We start from the raw sequence: 13,035 nt of genomic DNA, 5'->3' as shown, positions 1-13,035 counted from the left end.
GTAGGTAGACACACACACACACACATACACACATACATCATATATATATATATATATATATATATATATATATACACATACACACACACACAAAGACAAAATGAACACATGCTATAGAAAATAATGAAGAAATAAGCATTAGATATATGAGATAAATTTATTTCTGAAATTTCATTGTGTGTGTACATGTGTGTGTGTATGCACATACATATGCTGTTTAAAATTAATCCAAAATATGATATATATACTATATATGTATATATAAAATCTCTTAAACATATGTTTTGAATATATTATGTATATGAAGAAATATATAGATATGAGTATCCTCATGTTTTGGCCAGGTTAGAAACATGGCATATAATCAAATTAGTAGATATTTAAGTAAAATTTTATAAATTTCTGTTTTGTATAAAATAAAAGCTTCATTGCAAAAAAAAACTATTTTATTCATTAATATTTCTATTCCACATTTATATTTATAATATAAAAAATATCTAAGGTATTTAAGAAAGATGTGGGAATGTCTATGTATGTATAAAAACTTAAGAATTGGATTTTGAGAAGTATTCTAACATGTAAGAAAACTTATTGTAGTTCTCATCAATGGAAGTACATTTTTTTGATAGACCTTTATTTTATTTATTTATATGCAGTGCTGAGAATAGAATCCAGTGCCTCACACATGTCAAGCAAGTATGTTACCACTGAGCCAAAGCCCCAGACCCAATGGAAGTTACACTTTAAATGATATAATCAATTGAGAGACTAAGTATTAAATTTATTGAGATAGATAAAAAGCAATAGAAAACCTTAAAGGGGACCCGAATTTTTGAAGGAAAATTGTACATGACTTGTAAATTAGAGTTCTTCCAAATGAATTGCAATTTTTATCTTTGTTAAGAAGTGAATAGTTGAAACACCATAGATTTCTATAACCTCAAAGTACATATTTCCCAACCAATAAATAAAGAGTATTATCAAATAAATGAAGCATAAATAACTTATTATGAGGATGAAAGCAAATCTGTAGAGCATATAGAATAATCATCTATATTGTTGACCCATCAGTAATTATTATAGTTCTCTCTAGATTCAACTGATAGACTTTTGAACACTTTCAGATAAAATTTGATATCAGAGTAAGAACAACTGACTTGAGATCTAACTACATTGGTTAAATAGAGACACAATATTGTTCAGAAGATCTCTAGAATTTATTCATTTTGCATAAGGGAAATTCTATATACTCCTTGAAAAGTTACTCCTATTTCCTCTTCTGCCAATCCTGTAGAAACTATCATTCTACTCCCTGCTTCTATGAGTCTACTTTAGATACTTTATATAGGTAAAATTATTCATTGTTTGTCCTCTCATGACTGGCTTATGTAACTAAGTATATTGTTCTTCAGGTTCATTCCCATTGTACATTAGGGCAAGGTTGTTTTTTTTTAAAAAATGTGTGTGTGTGTGTGTGTGTGTGTTTACAATTTCTGTATTTCGGTTGTTTTTTTTAAAGGAGCCTCAGTGCCATTTTCTGTGGTGGCTGCACCATTTTATATTCTCATTAACCATGCACAAGTGTTCCAATTTCTCGACATCTTCTCCAATAGTTGTTATATTTTGTCTCTTGGATAATAACTCTCCTAACAGAAGTGACATGATATCTCATTGTAGTTTTGATTTAATTTTCCCTAATGATCATTAACATTGATCATTAACAAGTCTTTCCATAGACTTGTTGGTCCCTTGTATGCCCTATTGGAGAAACATCTATTCAAAATCTTGCCCATTTTATATTGGGTAATTTGTCTTTCTTTGTTGTTCAAGTTTCATATGTATTTTAGACATTACTCCCTTATCTGATATTGATAATGAAGTCAGACATAAATCAGTGCCATCACTGATATGTCCATAAAAAGGACCTTTTGAAATCTAGATTTGATTTTTTATTAATTCTAATAGGAAAATACACTGTTTAGCACAATTGCATATTCTGTTTCCTCGGGGAAAACAAACTGTCTTAAATGGTTATAAATCAAAAGTATAATTCTGATGGAGTCTTCTATATAAGGCTTTTATTCTTGCAACAAGTTGCAAATATTTTAAAAATGAGTTCATATTCTGGCTACCGCCCCTCAGATATCTACTGAGAGTTTTTCCAATAAAGTGCTAAATGCATAATTTCTTTCAGGCATGTTTGGATGATTTTCCAGTCCAAAAGTCTACATAAATGTTTCTTCTCAATCTCTAGAGAAAGTTTGTGATATGAAATTAGGACACAAACTCATGTATGTTGTAAACTTATCCAGCAATTATTAGAGTAGTTAATAGAAGATGTCATTGGGAAAGAAGATTGCCATACAGATGGAAATGCTAAGGTTAACCTCACCCTTAACCTGAATTAAACCTCTAAATCTTAATATTTACAATGGAAAATTTATTTAGATTGAATCATTTTTATTATATAATATGCATTAATAGTATATATACTTATATATCAAATATATGTCAATTTTCTAATGTTATGATTTTGATATGAAAGTTCCCCCAGTATATTCATGTAACACATATGAAGGAATGTTCAGAGTTTAAATGATCAAATGATGATAACTGGAATTTCATCAGTGGACTAATACATTTGATGGATTAATAATTTAATATAATACTGAGCAGTCACTACAGACAGGTAGGATTGGAATAGAGGAAGTAGTTCACTGGGAACATGACCCCTAAGGACTTATCTTTTCCCCCCAGCCCCCCCCCCCTCCTCCTCCTCCTCCTCCTCCTCCTCCTCCTCCTCCTCCTCCTCTTCTTCTTCTTCTTTCTTCTTTCTTCTTTCTTCTTTCTTCTTTCTTTCTTCTTCTTCCTCTCTCACTTTCTTCTCCTTCCTGGCTTGCATGAGGTAAGAAATTCTACTCCACCATTACCCTTTCAGCATGATATTCTGCCTCACTGGGCCCCAGAGAAATGGAGTTTACTGATCATGAACCGAAACTCTGAAACTATAAACATAAAATCAATGTTTATCCTTTAAGTTGGTCTTGTCAGGAATTTGAGTCACAGCGATGAAAAATTGTCTAACATATGATTTTATATTTTTATTGTAAAATATTTGAAAAGCATGAAAAACATGAAAGAAAATAAATGGGTATAATCCACTAACCAGAATTTCATATGAACAAACTTTTATCATTTTCTCATTATTTCTTATTAAAATGATGATAAATAAAGGTAAAACCAAGATGAATAGGAAGATGAGAGAGTTGATATGGCAATTAAATATTGTAGTTTGTAATGATGATAAAATTAAAGTATGTAATAACATTTTTTAAATTATAAGAAAAAATGTGCATTATAAATTTATTCTTTAACTTACTATTATAAAATAATCCTTAATTTACAAGTGAACAACATCTAACAAAGGTAAAGTATTAATGATCGAAAATGCATATGTAAAAAATTTTTATATTTTAAAAATATAATTAAATACCATTTTGGTTAAGGGTTTAGGTTTTGTAACAAAGTCCATTTCATAGCTATTTTTATTGCTTGTGAAATATTACACAATAATAAAATATCATATAGATTCAATTAATGGTAATAATAGTTTGTAGAAGACAGCATTGTAGATTCTGTGTGGAATACAAAAAGGAATGTAACCATTCTCAAGAGAGATCCACAATAAAGAAGTGATAAGAAGCTACTGAGAAATTGGAGAATGGCTACTAGAAATCCCTCAGGATCTATAAGATAGCAGACATGTGTCCTGACCTTTGTCTTGTTCCCAGGAGATTATATCTTTGGAAAGCAAACCAAGTAGACTTGATATATTTGAGATATAAAGTACAACCAGTTGGAAGCAGGATTCTGATTTAAGAATCTATACTCTTAATGCCCAATGATGTCATGTCTTTTTCTGTTCTTTCTTTAAATATTACTTTCTTAAACTTCTAGATCAAATTAGTGAAGGGGACATAGTGTATTGTCATATTTTCTGAAGGTTGTGACATTACATTTTGTTTCCTAAAATATTTTCCTTCAGTTATCCTAAAATAAAGAAAATATAAAATCAAATTTGATTAATGTGAATTTTTCTAGTGTCTGGCAGAAAAACAATGATTTTACATCCTGTGCTTCAAAGCAGAAATTTGACTATCTAAAAGTGAAAAAGGCAGCTGTCAGGACTTAGCAGACAAAATCCACCGAATAGCATATTCAAGACAGCATGAAGATCTGGGGATTAACTGAATAGGTTAAGGTGAATGGGAGAGGTTTTCCTGTATATTTCTAGATGTCTTGGTAGATAAGTGGACTCAGTGAATGACTGCCCCATGTGGGACATAATGACTAAGGAAGAAATTTTTTCCATAAAACTTAACAGATAAGGAAGGATGATGTTCAAAAGGAAAATATAATGTGCTATAATCCAAGTGACAGAACTGATTATGCCTTTGTACTGATTATGACTTATTCTGATTATGCCTAAATAAGTGTGTGCATATATATGCACATACATGTGTACATATATTTCAAACAAATCATCAAAGATATCAAACATTAAATATTTTGGTAGAATTATAAGATAAATTAACAAGTGAACATATTTCCTAGTTACTACATGAAATGTCACATTATTTATCGTATATTAAATGTATATTTATAATGTGTATAATATTTTTATGTTATCTTGATAATTAGTCCAAATCTTTAATATTAATAATAAAATTAATAAATTAAATTAAAAAATCATATTTTTAAAATGTATTTTATTTTCTAACAAAATAATTAGTTGATTTTTTTTATATCATAAAGGGAATAATGAGTTGTTACTTTAGCCTCCCAATTTTTACTTTTGCCTTTTGATGAGATCAAGATAATATATTTTTGTTGTTAGATTGAAGTATTATCTAATGCATTCACCAGGAGTAAGCATGTTTTATGTGATTGCTTCAACAAAAATGTAATAATTTGGATACAAGATAAGAATTATTGATTTTATTTGCCATTCCTCAGTGATGTGGCTTACTATAAAAAATTTCCTAAATACTGCTGCTGGATTTAAAATAAAAGAACCAGTAGCAAACAAGCTGGACTTACAAATATGAATTAAAATATAATGCAAAGAAGATAATCAAAATAAAATTGATACATATTATAAAAGATATTTTAGAATGTTATAATTAAGGACTATATTAATCATAATAAATTATATTTTTCTTTCTCTCTAAAATTTTTTTCTACCCTCAATAACCTTAAAAGAGAAAAATGGAGAGACCAAGAGACAGGTACAAAGAGAAAGAGAGAGAGATGAATCACACAGTGATCACAGAATTTGTGCTTTGAAGCCTTTCTGATGATCCTAAACTTCAGGTTGTATGATCCTATTTTTATTTATCACTTACATATTAAGTGTCTTGGAAATCTGACTATCATTACTCTAACCTTGGTGGACTCCCACCTACAGAAATCAGAAAGAAAATATATGAAGTGAAAGACCACTTCAATAAAAACACATACATTCTGGCAAAAAACAAAACAAAACAAGCAGAAATTCTCAAAATGAAGAATCAATAAACCAAATTAAAAATTCAATAGAAAGCATCACCAACAGACTAGACCACTTGGAAAACAGAAACTCAGACAATGAAGATAAAATATATAATCTTGAAATAAAGTTGACTATGTACAAAAAATGATAAGAAACCATAAATAGAACTTCCAATAATTATGGGATAATGTGAAAAGACCAAATTCAAGATTTATCATGATAGATGAAGGAGTGGCGATTCAAACCAAAGGAAAGCGTTATATTTTCAATGAAATAATATCAGAAAAATTTCCAAAACCTAAAGAATGAAATGGAAAATCAATTACAAGAGGTTTATAGAGAACCAGATATGCAAAATCACAACAAACCCACACCAAAGCACATTGTAATGAGAATGACTAACATACAGAAATAGGACAGAACCTTAAAGGTCATGAGAGAAAAATATCTCATTACATAGTGGAGGAAACCAATTCAGATCTTAGCTGAATTCTCAACCCAGACCCTCATAGCTAGGAAGTCCTGGAATAGAATATTTCAAGCACTCAAAGAAAATGCATGCCAACAAAGAATCCTATATCCAGCAAAATTAGGTTTCAGATTTGAAGATGAAATAAAAACCTTTCAGGATAAAAAATAAAATTAAAAGAATTCACCACTAGAAAACCTGCATTATAGAACATTCTCAACAAAATATTCCATGAGAATGAAGTGGAAAAAAAATGTGAAAACAAAAAAAGGGAGAAACTACACTAAAGGGATATTCCATGGAGAAAGTAAATCAAATTTAAAACTAGAAATAAACAAAAATGACCAGGAATACAAATCACATCTCAATAATAACCTTGAATGTTAAAGGCCTAAACTTATCAATGAAAAGACATACACTGGTAGATTGGATTTTTTTAAAAAAGCCCCAGCAATATGCTATCTCCAAGAGACATCTCATAGGCAAAGACATCCACAGACTACAGGTGAAAGGATGGGGAAAAATGTATATATTATTCACATGGACTGTGTATACAAGCAGGGTTTCCCATCCTCATAGAAGATACAGTGGACTTCAAACCAAAGTTAATCAGAACAGACAAAGAAGGACAGTTCACGCTGTTTAAGGGAATTATACAGCAAGACATAACAATCATAAATATTTATGTTCCAAACAATGGAGAATCTATGTATATCAAACAAACCTTTCTCAATTTCAAGAATCAAATAGACATGATAATAGTGGGTGACTTTAACACACCTCTCTCACTACTGGACAGATCTTCCAAACAAAAACTAAACAAAGAAATTATAGAACTAAATAATACAAATAATAAAAAACTAAGACTTAACAGTTATATGAAATATTTCATTCATCAATGAGCAAATTCACTTTCTTCTCAGCAGTACACAAAGCATTGTCTAAAATAGACCATATCTTAGGCCACAAAACGTCTCTTAAGAAATACAAAAAAAAAAAAAGGAGGTAAAGCCCTGTATTCTATCAGATCATAATGGAATAAAATTAGAAATCCATGATAAAATGAAAAATAGAAACTACTCTAACACCTGGAGACTTAATAATACACTATTGAATGAATGGATAGCAGAAGAAATCACAGATGAAAAAAATACTTAGAGGTAAATGAGAATACCAATAAAACATGTCAAAATTTCTGGGACACTCTGAAGGTTATTAAGAGGAAAATTCACTGCATTGAGGTCATTCATCAAAAAAAAAAAAAATCAATGATCAATGACCTAACATTACATTTCAAAGCTCTAGAAAAATAAGAATAAATCAACACCAAAATCAGTAGAAGACAAGAAATAATTAAAATCTGAGCTGAAATCAATGAGAAACAAAAGAAACAATTCAAATAAACAACAGAAAAAGGAGTTGGTTGCTTGCACAAATAAATAAAATAGATAAACCCTTTTCCATACTAATAAAGAGAAAAGTAAAACTCCAATTACTAAAATATCTGATGAAAAACAAAATATCACAATGCACACTACAGAACACAGAAGATAATTTAAAACTATTTTGAAAATTTTAACTCCAATAAAATAGAAAATCTTGAAGAAATCAACTGATTTCTAGAAACATATGAACTACCCAAACTAATATTGGCTTCTTAAACTTGCATATAATTCATTCAGTAAGAAATGAAACATCAGATTCAACAAAATTTAATTTTCTCAATGAAAAAAATTTATAGCTGAAAATGTTCAAAGGATTCATTAATTATTTATTATTTGAGAAGCCAGAGATCAAATGATTGGATTATGAGATGTGGCCTAATCAGTCCATCCTAGGTTGAACGTACTGGATGGCAATTGTAGGCAATTGGGACATGACTGGAAGAGACAGGTCACTGAGGGCAAGCCCTGGAAGTGTCCATCTTCCCAATGCACCCCTCTCCTGCTTCCCAACCCTGCTATGATCTGAGAAGCTTTCCTCCCCTGTTCCCTTCTCCTATGATGTGCTGCTTCACTGTAGGCACAGAGCAATGGAGCTCTCTGACTCCTCTGAAACCATGAGCCCCAAACAATTCCCTCCTATATTTTGTTCTTTGGTTACAGCAACGAAAAGTTAACTAAAACAGACATGCATCCTTGTGTTTTACAGTGAGTCATCAAAAATGAATTAATCTGATGATATTAATCAACATGTTATACAATATAGTCTAGCTAAAATTTCTCAAGCAAAATATCTTATTGTAGGGACAAAAATGCAAAAAATAAATAAAAAGGAAATTAAGAAAACATTATTCATGATAAAATTTAAAAAAATAAACCAAGAAGATATTATTTAAGGAGTTGATAGCTTTGTGCATTGAAAACTATAAAACATTGATAAAAAAATTTAGGAATACATAAGTTTTCCCAATAAGTAAATAAGTAAATGGAAGACATCCATGTCCATGGATTAGTTAATTTGTTACTGATAAAATGTCCATACTAACCCATCATAATTTACAGAGACAATGTAAACACTATCAAAATTCCAATTACATTTTTATTGGCAAAATTACATTTTTATTGCCTATTGTATCTATTTAGAAGTTCAAATGGGGTTATTATGGCTGAGAAACTTAATATTTAATTTGGATTAAAATATAAATCAGGGGCTAGGATTGTGGCTCAGCAGTAGAGTGCTCACCTAGCACATGGGAGGCCCTGAGTTTAATCCTCAGCACCACATAAAAAAAATAAATAAATAAAGTGATTGTGTTCAGTTACAAACAACAAATAAATACTAAAAATCTTTAAAAATTATATAAATAATTCCATATTTATATTTATTGAATATTTAACAGGAACATCAACAATTTACTGTATGGAGCAGCAATGGAAAATCCTAAAGTGATTATATTTATATTCAGTAAATATAAATATGGCTAATAGTTATTTTATTAAGCAATGTTGTTCTAAGTTGTCTTCTAAACAGCTGGTTAAGACATATATTATATACAAATGATTTTGTTGGAAAGATGATTGAGGTTGGGTTTAATGACAAGGTTCATCTTTTGTGGGTATACACTTAGATGAACTTGACAAATACATGAAATTATGCAACCACTGCCTAAATGAAAATATGAAATATTTCTGTCACCTGAAAATTTTCTCTCATGATACTTCTCTTAACCAATCTCTGCTTCAGCCCAGGGAAGCTCTCACTGATTATATTTCTGTCTCAATAGTTCAGTCTTTTCAAGAGTTATATAAATAATATTGTACAATATTTTTGTATGATTATGAAACCAATTTATATCTGCTTTTTTCAGCCAGTATATAGTCATTAAGATTTATTCGGGTTTTGTACATATTGGTATTTCATTGTATGTGTAAATCACTTTGGAATTTTGCATTGTTGCCCAGTCAGTGAATTGTTGATGTTTCTGTTAAATATTTTATTGATTTTTTTCCTAATCATTTATTATACCCCTCAGGGATACTCTCTGTTCAATTTTGACTTAAACTACTTAAAATACTATTATTGCTAATAATTAGTACTTTTGTAACACTTGTCCCCAGAGAATAGTTTGTTATTATTTTATTTCAACAGATTCCCTGGAGTTGGAACTAAGTAGAAAATGATGAGACTGCAGGATTTATAAGTATACAGCTGGCTACGTGGTATCTCTTTCTTGGAAAAGTTATTTATGTTTCAATAGTGATTTTATACTTTATTTTCCAGTTTTTATTTTATTTTAAAGAGCATGTATCTAATTGAGGTTTTGAATAATAGTGATCTCAATTATAAAAACAAAATTTCAAAGGTTCATCATATCTGGAATGGAAGCTAAATGCTTATTAAAATTTTGGACATTAAAGTCCCAAGTTTCAAAATGCATATGAATTTGAGGAAAGGTAGAAATTCTTTACTTTGACTGTCTCCACAAAAATCATGGGTAATAATTCTTCTTATTAATAAAATATTATTTTATAAACAAGTGAAATTGTCACAGAGGAGAATAAATTATAGCTCAAAAAAGGTAAGTTCACTATAATTTTAACGTATTTTCTAAATGAGAAACCAAGGCAAATGAACAAGGAGTAACTCCCAATCCCACATAATAACAAGTAATGTAATTTTTTTAATTTACATACTGTTGAATATGTTTCGTTTGTTTTGTTTTCTCTGATACTTTTCATGAATATTGGCATGAGTGAAGTGATGTAGAAAAAAATACTGACAAATTCTTTCCTAGAATTTGAGATAGCATGGTTCTAGAACAATCTGTTGGACCCACGTTTCAGAATTTGTTGGATTAACTTCTAGAAAAGCTTGAAAATCAGAACAGAGAAAAAATGGGGGTTTTTGACACAACAATGATGAAAATATGCCAAAGTTTGTGACCACTTAGTAACTTAAGACTGTAGGTGTTCAGTTTTATTTAAAAATATTAAAACTACTCACTAATATTTATTTTGGGAAATCACATTTTATATGAAAAATGCTAGTGTTTTTTCCTCATTATATTATAAAAGAAAAGCAATATTAATACATGGAAAGGAAAGCTATGTTAATAAAACAAAGGCAAAAGAATAAAGACAATGCACAGGAATTTAGTAACCCATTACTTTTAAGAGTTCACAGTAATGCATATAATGAAGCATATGGACTCTTTTAATCTAACAGAGGAATGGTATAATATGGAAGTAAATATTATTCCCATATGTAGAAAAGTTAGAAAATAATATTCTCTCCTGCATATTCAATAGTTTTGTAAATAATATGGTGGGAATAAAACAAAGTGCCAAAATCATATAAATATATAATAGGATATGTTTCAAAAATATCATCTAAAAATGACAAAATATTGTATATTAAAATACATAATTTATGCAATGTTATCATTCTTTGTTTTGTTTGTCATCTATGCTGGTAAATAGATATTTACTTGAATTTAAAAATACAAGAAAATTGATAACAGTAATAGTACTTTATTAGTACAGAGAATATTTCACAAAAATTAAGAGTAGAATTTTCAACTATAAGAAATCTATAGTACCTTAGTCACTAACACAGTAACTGTAATATAATCCTGATTTTCAAACATCACTGATACTCATTCTAAAAGAAAAACTTAGAACTACTGGGGTAGTTTGATAAAAGTACTATAAAATAAATTTTAAATAATTAATACATAATTTATATGTGCAGATAGGAGATTATTTGTAAGTGATAAGCTTAAGTGCATATTAACAAAAATATATATTATTCAAATTTTTGGGAAAATTAATTAAAGAAAGAGTAGGGGAAATTTGAATTAACCTATACCATTTAATTTCATGTCATTTGATATTTTGGGCTAGAAAATAATATTTCAAATGAATAAATTTGAGAATTTATATCCATCTCTTCTTTTGTGTATGTGTGTGTTGTGTGTATATTCTAATGCACATGTATTTTTTTTTTTCCTTTTCCTATACAGATTTGATAAGTTTCACAAGAAAGAAATGAAGAACCAATCAATGGAAATGGACTTCATTCTATTAGGACTGACAGATGATCCACAATTGCAAATTGTGATTTTTCTGTTTTTATTTCTTAACTACTCATTGAGCCTAACAGGGAACTTAATCATTATCCTTCTCACTCTACTGGATTCCCGCCTCAAGACTCCCATGTATTTCTTTCTCCGTAATTTCTCCTTTTTGGAAGTCATATTCACAACAGTGTGTATTCCCAGATTCTTGATAACCATTGTGAATGGAGACAAAACCATTTCTTACAATAACTGTGCAGCGCAATTATTTTTTATCCTTTTACTAGGAGTTACAGAGTTTTATCTCTTGACTGCCATGTCCTATGACCGCTATGTCGCCATCTGCAAACCTCTCCATTACCCAGTCATTATGAACAGCAGAGTGTGCTACCTACTGGTGCTCAGCTCCTGGGCAACCGGATTCTTAATCATCTTTCCCCCTTTGGTCATGGGACTCAAGCTGGATTTCTGTGCTTCCAGAATCATTGATCACTTTATGTGTGAAACATCTCCTATCCTACAGATCTCTTGCACAGACACACATGTCCTTGAAATGATGTCTTTAGTCTTAGCTGTGCTGACACTTGCGATCACGTTGGTATTAGTGATTCTCTCTTATGCTTGCATCGTTAGAACCATTCTGAAATTCCCTTCTGCACAGCAAAGGACCAAAGCTTTCTCCACCTGTACTTCCCACATGATTGTGGTCTCCATGACATATGGTAGCTGTATCTTTATGTATATAAAGCCATCGGCAAAAGAAAGAGTGACTGTATCTAAAGGTGTAGCTTTGCTGTATACCTCAATTGCCCCTTTACTAAATCCCTTTATCTATACTCTAAGGAATCAGCAGGTGAAAGAAGTCTTCTGGGATGTATTACACAAGATTTTATGTTTTTCAAAGAATAAAAATTAACATGATAAAAATTACAAACTTACTTTTAAAACTGAAAACCAGTTTCGTTCATTTGTTATGATCATGTTTTTCTATCTCATAGTTCCATCATGAAGGAGAGTCTCTAGAAAATTCTTAACTCTGTATTCCACTTTTCATTTTATTCCTTCTCACGAAGCTTTTAACTCTATGTGGTAACATCCTACAATTTTCAAATCTGAATTGCCATTAACATCTTATAAAGTAGTAGGTTCCCCCAAACATTACTTTGAACTTTGTATAAGTGTAACTTGATGTATATAATTCACTAATTAATTCAATGTGTATTTATTGAATAGCTATCTGGTTCCAGACATTGAATAAAGTACAATCCTTAGTTTTAATAATTTTTTCATTTCCCAAAGGTCACAAACACAGTGTGTAATTAGTGATATAATAAATGTCTACAAAAATATTATGGTATAGATAAGATTACTTCTGTGGAATTTAAAAGACAAGGAATAACTTCCAGAAGAAAGTAATTTTTCTGCTTATATGAAAAAGTATATGTAAGAAGACTGAGGTGTAATTATGTGCCAATAACATAGGGTTGTTTGGTAACT

General features: G+C 29.9%; 1 protein-coding gene across 1 annotated transcript; it reads left to right on the top strand.

The window, feature by feature from the left end:
* The first annotated feature begins 11,506 nt into the window (after positions 1-11,506).
* LOC113177465 (olfactory receptor 6C6-like) lies at positions 11,507-12,454 on the top strand. The gene has a single exon (XM_026381995.2). It carries the CDS (start codon positions 11,510-11,512, stop codon positions 12,452-12,454), a length of 945 nt encoding a protein of 314 aa, XP_026237780.2. The 5' UTR covers positions 11,507-11,509.
* The last annotated feature ends 581 nt before the right edge of the window (positions 12,455-13,035 follow it).

This window comes from Urocitellus parryii, chromosome 5 (genome assembly GCF_045843805.1).
Source record: "Urocitellus parryii isolate mUroPar1 chromosome 5, mUroPar1.hap1, whole genome shotgun sequence".
Lineage (NCBI taxonomy): Eukaryota > Metazoa > Chordata > Mammalia > Rodentia > Sciuridae > Urocitellus > Urocitellus parryii.
The sequence above is the reverse complement of the archived record's forward strand: the minus strand, read 5'-3'. Positions and strand labels throughout refer to the sequence as shown.